Raw genomic sequence first — 15,263 nt, forward strand, 5'->3', positions numbered from 1 at the left:
AGAGGGGCTGGGGGCCCCGATCGGGATGGAAGAAATAGCAGAAGGGCTGAAGGCTATGCAGTCGGGTAAAGCCCCGGGACCGGACGGGTACCCAGTGGAGTTTTATAAAAAGGTTCGCTGGAATGCTGGGGTCGCTGTTGATGAGGACATTAAATGAGGCAAGGGAGAGAGGGGTGCTTCCCCCGACGATGTCACTATCGCATTGATCTTGAAGCGGGAGAAGTACCTGGAGCTATGCAGGTCCTACAGACTGATCTCCTTATTAAACGTGGACGCCAAACTGTTGGCCAAAATCTTGTCCTCTAGGAACGAAGACTGCGTTCCAGACGTGATTGGGGAGGACCAGACGGGATTAGTTAAGGGCAGGCAGCTGATGGCCAACGTTAGAAGGCTGCTGAATGTGATCATGATGCCCCCAGAGGGTAGGGACGTGGAGGTAGTGGTCGCAATGGACACGGAGAAGGCATTCGATCGGGTGGAATGGACCTATATGTGGGAGGTGCTGGGGCGTTTGGGTTTGGACGGGGCTTCATCGACTGGGTTAGGCTTCTTTAACAGGCGCCTGTGATGAGTGTACGGACAAACAGGTTGACATGGGGCTATTTTAGGCTACACCGGGGGATGAGGCAGGGATGCCCCCTCTCCCCACTGCTGTTTGCGCTGACCATAGAGCTGCTGGCAATTGAGCTGAGAGCCTCAAGAGACTGGAAGGGGCTGGTTCGGGGAGGGTGGAACACAGAGTCTCACTATACGCGGATGACCTACTCCGATATGTTTCTGACCCACTAGAAGGGATGGGAGAAATGAGGATTCTGGGGGAATTTGGCTGGTTTTTGGGTTATAAATTGAACATGGGGAAAAGTGAGATGTTCGCGATCCAGACAAGGGGGCAGGAGAAGCGACTGGGGGAGCTGCCGTTTAGAGTGGTAGGGGGACGCTTTTGGTACCTAGACATCCAGGTGGCACGGGAATTGGAACGGCTACATAAGTTAAATTTGACCCGACTAGTAGACCAAATGAAGGAAGACTTCCGAAGGTGGGACATGCTCCCGCTATCACTGGCTGGGAGGGTACGGACAGTGAAAATGACGATCCTCCCGAGATTCCTGTTTGTGTTTCAGTGTCTCCCTATCTTTATTCCACGGGCCTTCTTTAAACGGGTTAACAAGGTGATCTCTGGCTTTACCCCGCGAGTAAAAAAGGAGATGCTGGAGCGTAGCCGGGGAGAGGGCGGGCTCGCGCTGCCGACCTTTAGTAATTATTACTGGGCGGCGAATACAAGTGGGGGGTCGATGTGGGAGCGAGTAGAGGCGGCATCATGTATGGGCACGAGCTTGGGGGCATTGGTAACGGCGCCTCTGTTGTTCCTGCCGACACGGTACTCCACCAGCCGCGTGGTGGTGGCGGCCCTGAGACTGTGGGGGCAATGGAGGAAACATGTGAGAGCAGAGAGAGCATCGGTCTGGTCTCCAATCTGCAATAACCATCGGTTTGCCCCGGGGAGGCTGGATGGAGGGTTTTGGAGATGGCAAAGAGCAGGGATCGAGAGGATGGGAGATCTGTTTATAGAGGGGAGCTTTCACAGCCTGAGGGAGTTAGAGGAGAAATTTGAATTGACGGGTGGAAATGTGTTTAGGTACCTGCAGGCATGAGATTTCCTACGCAGGCAGGTCTCTACCTTCCTGCTCCTACCACCAAGGGGGATACAGGACAGGGTAGTTTCCAGAAAGTGGGTGGGAGAAGGGAGAGTTTCTGACATTTATAAGGAACTCATGGGGTCAGAGGAAATGCAGACCGAGGAGCTGAAACACAAATGGGAAGAGGAGTTAGGAGGAGAGATAGAGGATGGTCTCTGGGCAGATGCCTTGAGTAGAGTCAACGCGTCCACAACATGTGCCAGGCTCAGCCTGATACAGTTTAAGGTCGTACACCGGGCACACATGACAGTGGCCCAGATGAGCAGGTTCTTTGGAGTAGAAGACAGTTGCGCAAGGTGTGCGGGAGGACCAGCGAACCATGTCCATATGTTCTGGGCATGCCCGAAGCATAGGGGATTCTGGCAAGTGTTTACGGCTGTAATGTCCAAGATTTTAAAAAACAAGGGTGACACCGAGTCCAGAGGTGGCGATTTTCGGGGTGTCGGAAGGTCCGGGAATCCAGGAGGAAAAAGAGGCAGACATTCTGGCCTTTGCCTCCCTGGTAGCCCGGAGACGGATACTATTAGCTTGGAGGTACTCAAAGCCCCCGAAGTCAGAGACCTGGCTAACTGACATGGCAAGCTTTCTCTGTTTGGAGAAAATCAAGTTCGCCCTGAGAGAGTCAATGTCAGGGTTTGTCCAGAGGTGGCAGCTGTTCGTCGACTTCTTTGGGGAAAATTAACTGTCAGCAGAGGGTGGAAGGGGGATGGCGTTTAGTGTAGTTTAGATTAGGATGTAAGAAAGGTGGACCTGTGAGGGAGGAAGTCGGCCTTTGCACTATGTTTATATTTGTATGTACACTGTTTCTTCTGTTATTGTTATAAAATCATAAGTGCCTCAATAAAATGTTTATTTAAAAAATTGGCAAGTCATGTTGCAGCTGTACAGGACCTTAGTTAGGCCTCATTTGGAATATTGTGTACAATTCTGGTCGCCACACTACCAGAAGGATGTGGATGCTTTGGAGAGGGTACAGAACCGGTTTACTAGGATGTTGCCTGGTGTGGAGGGCATTCGCTACGAGGAGAGATTAGAGAAACAACAGAGGTTGAGAGGCGACCTGATAGAGGTCTACAAGATTATGGACAGAGTGAATAGTTAGATGCTCTTTCCTAGGGTAGGAGAGTCAAGTACTAGGGGGCATAGGTTTAAAGTGCGTGGGGAAAAGTTTGGAAGAGATGTGCGAGGCAGGTGTTTTACAAAAGTTGGTAAATATATGGAATGCGCTGCCTGAGAGGATGGTGGGAGCGGGTACGATAGCGGCATTTAAGGGGCATCTGGACAAATATATGAATAGGGTGGGAATGGAAATATACGGACTCCCTAAGTGCATACGGTTTTAGTTTAGACAGGCTTGGAGGGCCGAAGGGCCTGTTCCTGTGCTGTATTGTTCTTTGTTCTTCTATTCGATGCGTCAGCCAGTAATGGCAAGTATCCCATATGCCTTCTTAACCACTTTATCTACCTGCCCTTCAGGAATCTTTGGACATGCACGGCAAGATTCCTCTGAACTTCCTAACATCCTACGTTCATTGTGTATTCCCTTGCCTCGTTAGTCCTCCCAAAATGTATTACCTCACACTTTTCAGGGTTATTTTCCATTTGCCATTGCTCTGCCCATCTCTATCGTCCTGTAATCTAAAGCTTTCCTCCTCACTACTTGCAACACCACCAATTGTCATGTAGTCTGCGAACTTATTGGCAAGTTTAAAGTAAAGATGATTATGATTCAGTAAACAACTGATGGACTCCATTCACATATAGTCATTAATGTGCACTGCAATCAGCAAGGGACCCAGCAACGACCTGTGGTCCAATAGTGAACACAGGCGTCTAGACATAAAAACAATCCTCGACCATCACCCTCTGGTCTAAACCAATTTTAGATCCAACTACCTTAAATCTTAACAAGTTATGGTCACTATCACCAATATACTCCCCCACTGACACTTCGACCACCTGCCTGGTTTCATTCCCAAAAATTAAATCCAGTACCAATCCTCTCTTGTAGGACTTTCTACATGCTGACTCAAAAAGTTTTCTTTCATAGAATTTACAGTGCAGAAGGCCAATTGGCCCATCGAGTCTGAACCTAAGCCCACGCCTCCACCCTATCCCCATAACCCAGTAACCCCATTTAACCTTTTTGGACACTAAGGGTAATTTAGCATGATCAATCCACCTAACCTGCACATCTTTGGACTGTGGGAGGAAACTGGAGCACCCGGAGGAAACCCACGCAGACACCGGGAGTCATGCAGATTCCGCACAGACAGTGACCCAAGTGGGAATCGAACCTGCGACCCTGGCGCTGTGAAGCAACAATGCTAACCACTGTGTTACCATGCCACACAAGTGCTCTTGGATGCACCTTTAAGAATTCTGCTCTAAGCCTTTCACACTTTGTCTATCCCAATCAATATTGGATAAATTGAAGTCCCCTACTTCTGAGATTTACATGCATATCTGCTCTTCTCTCTCTCCATGACTGTTTGGGGGGCCTATAGTACACTCCCAGCAACGTGATTACCTCCATTTTTAAAAAAAATTCCACCCCTATGGCCTCAATCGAGGTGCCTGCTTAGATATCAAAATGCTGGCAAACAACTGCTCTGTCACTTAAAATGTACTTCTACAAGTGTGGAGTCCCATTCCTTACTGTTGCTGACCACAAAATCCAGGGGAGGGATTCTCTGTCGGCGTGATTCTCCGTTGGCGTGATTCTCCGTTATACCGGCGCCTGGGGGTTTCCTGACGGCGTGGGGCTGCACCACAATGGGAAACCCCATTGACGTAACGGAGAATCCTGCCGGCCGGTCAGGGCAGAAATGTGGCCTGGGGGAGAATCCCGCCCCAGGCCTATATCAGCAAAATTCCAGGAAACTATTTAACCGTACCATTCTATATTAATTATCCTTGAAGAGGATAGTAGCGTAGTGTTTAGCTTACTGGGCTAGAAATCCAGACTAATGCTCCAGAGATATGGGGCGAAATTCTCCACCAACGGCGCGATGTCCGCCGACTGGCGCCAAAAACGGCGCCAATCAGACGGGCATCGCGCCGGCCCAAAGGTGCGGAATGCTCCGCATCTTTGGCGGCCTAGCCCCAACATTGAGGGACTAGGCCGACGACGGAGGGATTTCCGCCCCGCCAGCTGGCGGAAATGGCGTTTGTTGCCCCGGCAGCTGGCCCACCGGATCGGTGGGCCCCGATCGCGGGCCAGGCCACCGTGGGGGCACCCCCCGATGCCAGATCGCCCCGCGCCCCCCCCCAGGACCCTGGAGCCCTCCCACGCCGCCTGGTCCCGCCCGTAAATACCAGGTTTGATTTACGCCGGCGGGACAGGCAATTTCTGGGCGGGACTTCGGCCCATCCGGGCCGGAGAATTGAGCGGGGGTCCCGCCAACCGGCGCGGCCCGATTCCCGCCCCCGCCCAATCTCCGGTACCGGAGACTTCGGCGGGGGCGGGATTCACGGCGGCCAACGGCCATTCTCCGACCCGGCGGGGGGTCGGAGAATGACGCCCATGAATTCAAATCCTACCATGGCAGCTCATGGAATTTAAATATACTTAATTAACAAATCTGGAACAAAATGCTAGTCTCATTAATAATAATCATGAAACTACTGGACTGTCAGATAATCTCATCTGGGTTCACTAATGTCCTTCAGGGGAGGAAATCTGCCACCCTTCCCTGGTGTGGCCCACCTGTGACTCCAGACCCGCAGAAATGTAGTTGACTCTCAACTGTCCTTTGAAATGGACATTTAGGGACAGCCAATAAATTATAGGCCTTGTCATCCCAAGACCAAATTTTAAAAAAAATTTTGTGGTATTGCTATTATCCTGGAAATCTGTCATGGAAGTCCTAACATTTATTTTTGGATGGGGTAAGGAAGGGAGAATGAAGTTGAATAATAATTTTAATTTGAAAACATTAAAATTAGCTCAGGTTCCTTTTATTCATTGAAAAGTTGAAATAGGAAATTTCTCCCACTTATTGATTTGCAAAGCTCAGTTAATTACATACCAGGTGCAACCACCAACTGTTTCACGACCTAGTTGCAAACTGTGACTGAGTGTTAAAGAACGCAAATTAATTAATTTAAAAGTTTGCAAATTCGGTCATGGAATTATACTTTTTCTTAATTCTCTAATAATAATAATCAAAAATTCCTTGGCTAAATAACTCCGTTTAAGTTAATTTATCTTTTCGCTGATCCCAACAGCTTCCCATAGTAACTTACTTCTTGTGAGCTTGATTCATTTGGCCGTTGTGGTCCATTCTTTTGTAAAAGAACATCGGAATCTTCTGAAAGCTTTTCTTCATCCTCTTCTTGTATCGGAGAAGATGGTGACCGCAGACTGCTAAATTATCATACGATTTTAAATTAGAGACCCTTCATTATCAAATGTAAACAATATAGATCTGGGTATAAATATTTTTTGAAATGCCATCAGGTCAATTTGGCCAGTGCAGAGCTACGCACACAATCTTCTCTGTTTTCTTTTGGTATATTTGGTAATTTATTCAGTCTTTTTTCCTTATACACAAATGGGAACATACAAAAAAAGTATGATAAAATTGAGGTTTTTTGATCTAAGCATACAATTTTATTTCCCTCATCATTGATTTACTTGCTCCAGTCTCCGACCTGGTAACAAAGTTGGATGTGATCCTGTCAACATTTACACTGCTCGTCATCAGTAGGGCCATCCATCATTTTAAAATCTCAGCCAAGATTTTTTTTTAATCAACAAAAAAATGTAATTTTCACTTTACGACTTAAAACTTGCCTGAGGACTTTCTTTCAAATAATTTTCACAAATCATAAACAATATTAATATCAGCAATAGTCTAATTTACTAAATGTTTCCACATGAAAATTATACAACATTGAAAAGAGGCACACACCACAGAGGTTCAGAATGCCAAAATAAGTGTGTGCAAGTTCCATAAACCAGTTGAACCCATTTAAACTGTTAGAGAGATTTAGAATTTTGTCATGATAAACAAGATCAAACTGATGAGAGGGTTGTTGTTGGACACTTACCTTTCTGAGGATTTGCTCAGTTTGGGCTTTTGGGGACAATTATCTACCATCTTGTCTATTGCTGACAGCTGCCTGCCAGATGGAGACAAGCCATCCCCAATCCCAGAATAGTTGATTTCTTCATAGAGGGGAGCAGAAGGGATGGATGGAGAAAGTGATCGAAGTCCATTTAAAGCTTCCAGTAAGGAAACTGGCTCAAATCCGGGAGGGATGTGCTCAGATGCCTAAAAAGTTTAGAAGATCCATGTTAGCAAAGAATTGCTCTCAAAATCTTTGCAAGTAAGATACAAAAAAGAGGCAAACAAAAACATATGAAGTACAAAAAGGTAAAACCTAACTTTTAAGGTAATTATTTGCCAAGAAACTGATCCAAGACTTTTACTTTTGCAAGCAGAGAAAAAAATTGATGTAAAACATATGTTAAGCTTATTCTAACCTTTTGTTTTCAACCATTTGTTCCTATGGTGGCAAGTTTAAAGTAAAGATGATTATGATTAAGTAAACAACTGATGGACTTACTGAATGGTCATCATGGTCCATCGTCTGTGCCAAGACGGGACTAAATGAAACCGGTGACAAGGCCCCGGGTTTTTTCCTCACAGCTCGGATCTGCAACAGTGCTCGAAATGCTAGGAAGAGAAGTTTTTCATGAATTTTAGCAAAGAAACCTGGCTGACATCAAAATTCACATGTACAGAGATTTTGTGTCAAATTGCCTATTTGAGTTATTCTGCCAGATACACCCAATGCATAGTTTACCTGATATTTTTGTACATTTAAAACAGATAAATATTTTTATAGCGAAATAGTATTGAAGATGATAAATGCAAAGAAAATGACTGTGCGTGGCAAATTACTCAGCCACACCCAACAGGAAGACTGCAGGTTCAATGCCTGTTCTTGACAATGTTACCTTATCTCTGCCAGGGCAGCAGTGAAGGTACAGATTTTGGCTTCAGTGCCCACAAATTGAGAGAAGTTCAAAAAGGGATGAGGTTTCTGTACCTGTATGCAATCCAGGAAACCCTGCTGGAAAACACATTCTGTGCAGATGCTGGATACAGACATTGCTTGGCTATTATGCTGCCTGCCCTCCCCTTCCCCCACATCACCCTTCTTCACATGTAAATAACTGATAAATGCTCATTGCCTTGGCTCATACTTGAAAGCTGGCCACTTGGGCTACTTAGTAGTTGTATCTAGTTAACCAGATACTGGTTAATAATGGCAGAGTTAGCTAAACATCTAATCCATATAGTGAAATGTAGATTGGGTATATAAAACTCCTATAACAACATACATTTATATTGCACCGTTAATTATATTAAAGCATCTCAAATTGTTTCACAGGAGCATTAAAGAAAAATTTGACTCCAAGGCAATATTAGAGCAGATAGTTAAAATCTTTGGTCAAAGAAGTAGGTTGTAGGAATGTTGTCAAAGAGGTAGGGTTTAAGGAATGTCTTAAGGGAGGAAAGTGAGGTAGAGAGATAGAGGTGTAAGGATGGAATTAGAGGTTGGGCCTCGACACGGCCAATATTGTTGGAGCAATTAAAATTCGGGATGCTCAAGGAACCAGAATTAGATTCCTCTGATGTCTCAGAGGGTTGCGGGGCTGGAGGAGATTGCAGTGATAGGAAGGGGTGAGACCAAGGAGAGATTTGAAAACAAAGATGATCATTTTAAGATCAAGCACTTGACAAGGATTCAATGCAGATCTGAGAGTTATGGGGTGATGGGTGTAGGGGCCTTGGCACAAATAAGGACATGGACAACAAAGTTTAGGATGACCTCAAGTTTATGGCAAGTGCTATCTCGGAGGCTGGCCTAGAACACACAAGCCCAGAAGTAACAAAAATATAGAAAGGGTTTTCAGCAGCAGATGACTTCAGGCAGGGGTAGAGTCAGGCAATGTAAGGGAGATAGAAATGATACATGGTCAGAAAGTCAGTTGACTAGGCTGCGAACAGTCGGGTTGCCTCAGGCAGAAACCATGGAGAGGAATGGAATCTGTAGCTAAGGAACGGAGTTATCGATATGACCAAAGTTAATGGCTTTGCACTTCCCAAATGGCTAATTGCAGAAATTTCTGCTTGTGGAGTTCTGGATGTTGGAGAAACAGCGTGATAATATACAACAGTGGAGGAATTGAGAGAGGTGGTGACAATGTAGAATGCAGTGTTGTCAGCATACACGTAAAAACGGGTTTTCAGATGATGACGCCGAAGGACAGCATGCATTTGAGAAATAGTAGGGGCCAGTGATAGATTATTGGGGACACCAGGTATAACAGTGCACAAATGGGGAAATTATACATTACTTAGGACAAACATCTGTTAAATTCTAGTTTTAGAAATACTTTACAAAATGTTGTTCCAGTTATCCAAGAATGGGACAATTGGTTTAAGTGGGCCATGCTAGAATTTTAAGTCCTATGAAATGAGAGAAAAAACTTACTGGTTTGGGGAGTTGCTGCATTGACATGATGGCGTGCCAGGCAGTTGTCCGCTTCAAGAGCCTGACATTTTCCGTGCTCCAAGTGGTCCCTTAACCCCCTCCATCTAACCCAGTTCGGCCCGATCCGCGTGACCCAACCCCAAGCCCCGACTCGCATAGTCGATCTTAACGGCCAATAAAACGGATCACTCTGTCCAGGAAAAGCAAAGATTCCTGCAGAGCCCAATGAAGTAGAATATTTAACAATATATTCTACATGGGAGCATACTTTCCCACAAAGGCAAAAGTAGCAGTGCCATTGAAGAGACTATAAAAGTTAAAACGAAGCAGAGAGTGAGAATTCATCAGCCTACATTAAAAGTAAGAAACGTCTACCTGAAAATGAAAGCAAAATATATCAGATCCAGATTTGTTAGCATCAATAGGTGTAGTTCCTTGGCAGGAAATTGTTCTAGAAACTCACATGGATAAAAAACACTTCAAGATATATTCTAAAGGAACCTATTCTCTTGATTTCATGTGTACCCTAGTCTTTGAATTAGGTTCTTTTTTGAAAACTAGCAAGTTCCAAAATGCAGCACAGACGAGGTTCTGAGGTTGCCTGATTTGAGACACTTTACCTAGAGCAGCTTTAAAAATAAACATACAAATAAGCATACTAAATTTTATTTGTAAATTCTTGTTCATTGACCTTCAACAATTTTCATGTTTGCTATGTGATTGTGAACATGCTGTAATACTTACGCAATCTGCAGATAGGGCAGTTATTAGCCTGGTACCGTAGTGTATCTGCACAGGTACTGCATAAGCACAGATGTCTACAGGGAAGGATTAAAGTATCACGGAGGTCAGACAAGCACACAACGCACTCATTGCTGTTGTCACTGTTCTCATCATCCGAAGGCTGTAAAGAAAGATATTTTACAAATACAAAAGCAAATCATTGCTTTCACACTGTTTCACAGCTAAACATTTTATCATTTATCAAGCATGTTTTGCTCGCCAAGGGCAGTCCCTGAATTTTTCCCAATTACATATCGTCGGCTGAAACAGCAAGCTGGATCTACTGCTTGTGGCCGTGGGCTCGCCACCAGCTGGAGGTAACCCCACTGCATCTATTTGTGGCGCACTATTGCGATTAAAAGACAATCAGGCTCGAGTGCTCCCATTTCCTGCAGATGGCATTTCCTGTCTTAGAGAGCTGCCAGTCAGAAGCTGGTAACTCACCACTACCAGAGGTTCCACTGCTGGTACTGCAGGAGGCGCAGGCTGCAGGATTGATTCTGGAGCCCCTTAGTGCACATAAGTGTGGCAGACTCGCCAGGGCCAGTCAAGCCCTGTTAGGGGGATAGTCAGTGTACAGGAGTGTACAGTGACCAGGCTACAAGTATGCTGGTCATGGTTTACCTGGCAATTTGCCCACATGGCGTGGCCCCTGCTGGCGAGTCCTTTAGTAGTGACTTATGTGTCTCAACATCTGGATGGGGAGCCAGTCCTCGACCCTTCCTGACCCAGACTTAATTGTGGGGAGTCGGGATGGCAACAGGGTCTCCTGCCTGAGCCTTCCTGCCACATTATATGGTGCAGGAAAGAGGCAGGGCATTAAATTTCACATTATGCAATTTATCAATTACTAGCACATGCTCTACCAGGACACAAGAGATAAATGTATAACCACCCCTCCCCCAATCAATATCTAACAAAACAATCAGTAAATTTACTCTTAGATCCTACTTAACAAAAACTGATATGCTTCAAGCTTTTTAAACAATCACTCCACTACCCTTACTGTGGAGAATATAACTTTGGCTATTGCTAACTGCACTTTTGTAAATACTGAAAAGAGGGTGTTAAATAAAAATACCCACTGAAACTAGAAAAAGAGAGATTAGACTTTACAATATTAAAAATCTAATACTGAACTTCATCCAGTGCAGTTCTGAAATTCAAAGTCGAATGGAAGATATCAGGAAATAGGTACCTTTGTTTCTTGGTTATTCTTATTTTCAATGCCGTATATTTCTTGTAACAGATAGCTGACTCGGTCAACCTACAGGAAAGACCAACAGAAAGGCAATTGATGAGATGAAATCAGAGACATACATATTTCCTGGAATGAAATATTCTGCGACTTTTGAATTGAATTCTGGCAGAGTCCCAAAAGTTATGCAAAATGTTACAGAGCCATAGATCCATTACAATATAGGAGATGGTCAATCGACTATCGAGGCCATTTCAGTTTGTTTTCTATGGAGCCATGGTGAGTTGCTGCAATGCATCATATGTAGATCAGGGTTTTTCAAACTGCGGGTCGAAACCCGCGGGTGTGTCACGGACAGGTGTCGGAAGCTTCTGCCGCGATCGGGGACACCACGACCGGCTTTTAATTGAGAATGCTGGCCATGGCCGGCTTTTAAATAGAATGATGCAGGAGGGATTCATCCATTTTCTACCTGTGAGCAAGCAAGGCAACAGGACTGTGAAGAACTGAAGATGGATCCTTTTAAACAACAAAAAACTGAAATCAGGGACAAAGCAGTTTAAAAATGATTTCTTGAGGTATGGCTTTGATAATTGTGCCAGTGCAAATCAGGATGCAAAGCCCAAGTGTGTTAAATGCAGGGAAGTGCTGGAGAATGAGAGTTTAAAACCCTCAAACCTTCAGAGGCATTTGAAGCATGGCGCGTCTGAGGACAAACCTCTTAAATTCAGCGAGAACTTAAATCATCCATCAGCTGAAGTCCTTAGCAGAAATGTAACACTGAATGACAAAGCAGGTGAGATCATGAGGACCAAGCAAGCTCACTTGTCACATTAAAGGGAAGTGAAAATGGTGTGTCACGATGGTTGCCTGGCATGGGTCATGAAGGTCAGCCACGTGGGTCGCAAAGGTCGTCCAATTGGTAAAAATGGGTTCCGGAAATAAAGTTTGAAAAACACTGATGTAGATGGCACACACTGTTGTTGCTGTACACCGGAGGTGGAGGAAGTGAATGTTTGTGGATGGGGTGCCAATTAAGCGGCTGTTTTGTCCTGAATGGTGTCGAGCTTCTTGAGGGTTGAAGGTTGGAATCATCCAGGCAAGTGGGGAAGGTTCCATCGCACTGCTAACTTGTGCCTTGTAGATGGTGGACAGAGTTTGGAGAGTCAGGAAGTAAATTACTCACTGCAGAGTTCCTAGCCTTGACCTGTGCTTGTAGCCACTGTATTTATATGGCAAATCCAGTTCAGTATCTGGTCAATGTTAACTCCCAGAATGTTGATAGTGGTTACTCCAGCACGATTCCAGCACCTTCGGTTGCAAAATGGAAATATATGACGGGTCAAGATCCTGGAACTCCCTCCCTAACAACACTGTGCGTGCACCTACACTACTTGGACTGCAGGGTTCAAGTTAGCGGCTCACAACCACCTTCTCAACGGTATTTAGGGGTGGGCAATAAATGCTGGCATGGCCAGCAGTGCCCACATATCTTGAATGAAAACAAAAACACAGAATGCACCTATCAATTACCACTCTCACAACAATGTCTAGAACCCTACAACAACAACAACAACTTGAATTTACATAGCAAAGTTAATGTAATAAACTCTGCCAAGATGCTCCACAAGAACAATTATCAAATAAAAATTGACACGAGCCACAGAAGGTGACGTTAGGCAACTAGTTTTGAAAAAAACTTCTGTCTATAAATGCTACCCAGAGTTGCCTGAAACTTGCCAATTTTGCTCACTGCTCCTACAATCTCTCGCCTTCAACACTGTTCCAATGTCAAGGAACAGCATCTTCCTAGCAGACGTTTTGAAGTCTTCTAACCTTCCTATTGACTTTAATAGCCAGACTTCAACTTCATTCACTTCGCAAGTTTCTCCTGTTCCAATTTCAAATTGGTCCCACCCACCCAGATAGCTGCACATTCTTTGCTGCTTCCATGTCAGTTGTGTGGCTCAAAGATTGGTGTTGGAGAAATGGGTTTGAATTCATGGGACATTGGCACCAGTACTGGGGAAAGAGGGAGTTGTTCCGATGGGACGGTCTTCACCCGAATCAAGCTGGGACCAGGGACCTGGTGAATCGCATAGCTAGGGCTGTGGATAGGGTTTTAATCTAAATAGTGGGGTGGAGAGTTCAGTTGTATCGAAAATTAGAAAACCAAGGTTAAAGGAGAAAGTGAGAGTGCAGATTAATGATAAGGACTTTAAACTAGTTAAAAGGGCAGAGGGCTCAGAAGAGGTTAGTAAAGTTTCCAGAACACGTAATAGAGCAAAGAGTATAGAAGCCGGCAGCAATTTAATTTCAGGCACAGCAAAAGAGGGGACAACTATGGGGGGGGGGGGTCCATGCAGGACTGGGAGTGTTGTACCTAAATGCACGCAATATACAAAACAAGGTAAATGAGCTTGTTGTGCACATTGAAATTGGCCAGTACGATGTTGTGAGCATCACAGAGATGTGGCTGCAAGGGGATCAGGGTTGGGGGTCTAAATATCCAAGGACATGTGTCCTATCAAAAGATCAGGCAGATGGGCAGAGGCTGCGGGGTTGCATTGTTAGTAAGAAATGAACTCAAACCGATAGCAAGAAGCGACATAGGGTCAGAAGGCGTATAATCTGTGTGTGTAGAGTTGAAGAATGGCAAAGGAAAAAAGACTCTGATGGGAGTTATGTACAGCCCCCATAGCAGTAGTCAGGATGTGGGGCAGAAAATAAATCAGGAGATAGAAAAGGCATGTAAAAAAGGCAATATTACAATAATCATGGGGGACTTCAATATGCAAGTGGACTGGGAAAATCAGGTTGGCAGCAGATCCCAAGAAAAGGAATTTGTGGAATGAGAAGAGATGTTCTTTTGGAGCAGCTTGTGGTTGAGCCCACTGGGCAATTCTGGATTTGGTGATGCGTAATGAGGCAGACTTGATGAGGGAACTTAAGGTGAAGGAACCTTTAGTGGGTAGTGACTACAATATGATAGAATTCACCCTCCAGTTTGAGAGGGAGAAGTTGGAATCAGACGTAACAGTTTTACAATTGAATAAAGCTAACTACAAAGACATAGAATTTACAGTGCAGAAGGAGGCCATTCGGCCCATCGAGTCTGCACCGGCTCTTGGAAAGAGCACCCTGCCCAAGGTCAACACCGCCACCCTATCCCCATAACCCAGTAACCCCACCCAACACTAAGGGCAATTTTGGACACTAAGGGCAATTTATCATGGCCAATCCACCTAACCTGCACATCTTTGGACTGTGGGAGGAAACCGGAGCAAGCGGAGGAAACCCACGCACACACGGGGAGGATGTGCAGACTCCGCACAGACAGTGACCCAAGCCGGAATCGAACCTGGGATCCTGGAGCTGTGAAGCAATTGTGCTATCCACAAGGCTACCGTGCTGCCCCAGTTCAACATGAGGGAGGAGCTGGCCAGAGTTGATTGGAAAAGGAGCCTAGCAGGGAAGATTGTTGAACAACAATGGCTGGAGTTTTGGGGGGTTATTCGGGAGGCACAACAGAAATTCACCACAAGGAGAAGGGAACATACTAAGGGGAGTGTCGTTAGGTACACTGGTATAACACTTGCTGCAACTGGATGCAGCTTAGATCAAAAAGATACTCCAGACCTTGAAGTTAGTTCAATCAGGTTTATTGAACTAATAGCACAATTAGCACAGTTCTCTGTGAGTTCGACTCTCGCTTAACTTAAGTGTGGTTACTCTGTCTGACTGAACCAGACTAGCTCTTAGCCACGTGGTGGAGGTGCGAGATTATAACAACACCCTTGACTGACTCTCTAGATGTTCATCAGTGGAAAGAGGCGGAATGTCAGTGCCTCGTGTCTTTTATAGTCAGATCCCACTGTAGCCACCTGGGTTGGCCACTTCCCGACTTAAAATGGAGATCCGCAAAGACGACAGGGAAATTCAGCCAACACAGGCAAAAACTAGCAAGTGCAAAATCCTGTGTATTAGAACTTGCAAAAGCCCAGACAGCACTGAAACTCTCAGCCATCTGCATACTAATGAGCGATCCCCGGGTACAACTGAAACATGTAAGG

At 45.2% G+C, this 15,263-nt stretch overlaps 1 protein-coding gene across 2 annotated transcripts in view; it reads right to left on the reverse strand.

The window, feature by feature from the left end:
* The window catches only part of LOC140394017 (E3 ubiquitin-protein ligase MGRN1-like), a 247,376-nt gene that overhangs the window by 36,369 nt on the left and 195,744 nt on the right, over positions 1-15,263 (reverse strand). For both annotated transcript variants that reach the window (XM_072480789.1, XM_072480788.1), the window contains exons 9-13: positions 11,191-11,259; positions 9,954-10,113; positions 7,272-7,381; positions 6,753-6,976; positions 5,946-6,066 (exon numbers count right to left, since the gene is read on the reverse strand). In XM_072480789.1, the coding sequence (XP_072336890.1) occupies positions 5,946-6,066; positions 6,753-6,976; positions 7,272-7,381; positions 9,954-10,113; positions 11,191-11,259 (684 nt within the window). The remainder of the gene's footprint in view (positions 1-5,945; positions 6,067-6,752; positions 6,977-7,271; positions 7,382-9,953; positions 10,114-11,190; positions 11,260-15,263) is intronic.

The sequence above is a fragment of the Scyliorhinus torazame genome, chromosome 17, assembly GCF_047496885.1.
Source record: "Scyliorhinus torazame isolate Kashiwa2021f chromosome 17, sScyTor2.1, whole genome shotgun sequence".
Lineage (NCBI taxonomy): Eukaryota > Metazoa > Chordata > Chondrichthyes > Carcharhiniformes > Scyliorhinidae > Scyliorhinus > Scyliorhinus torazame.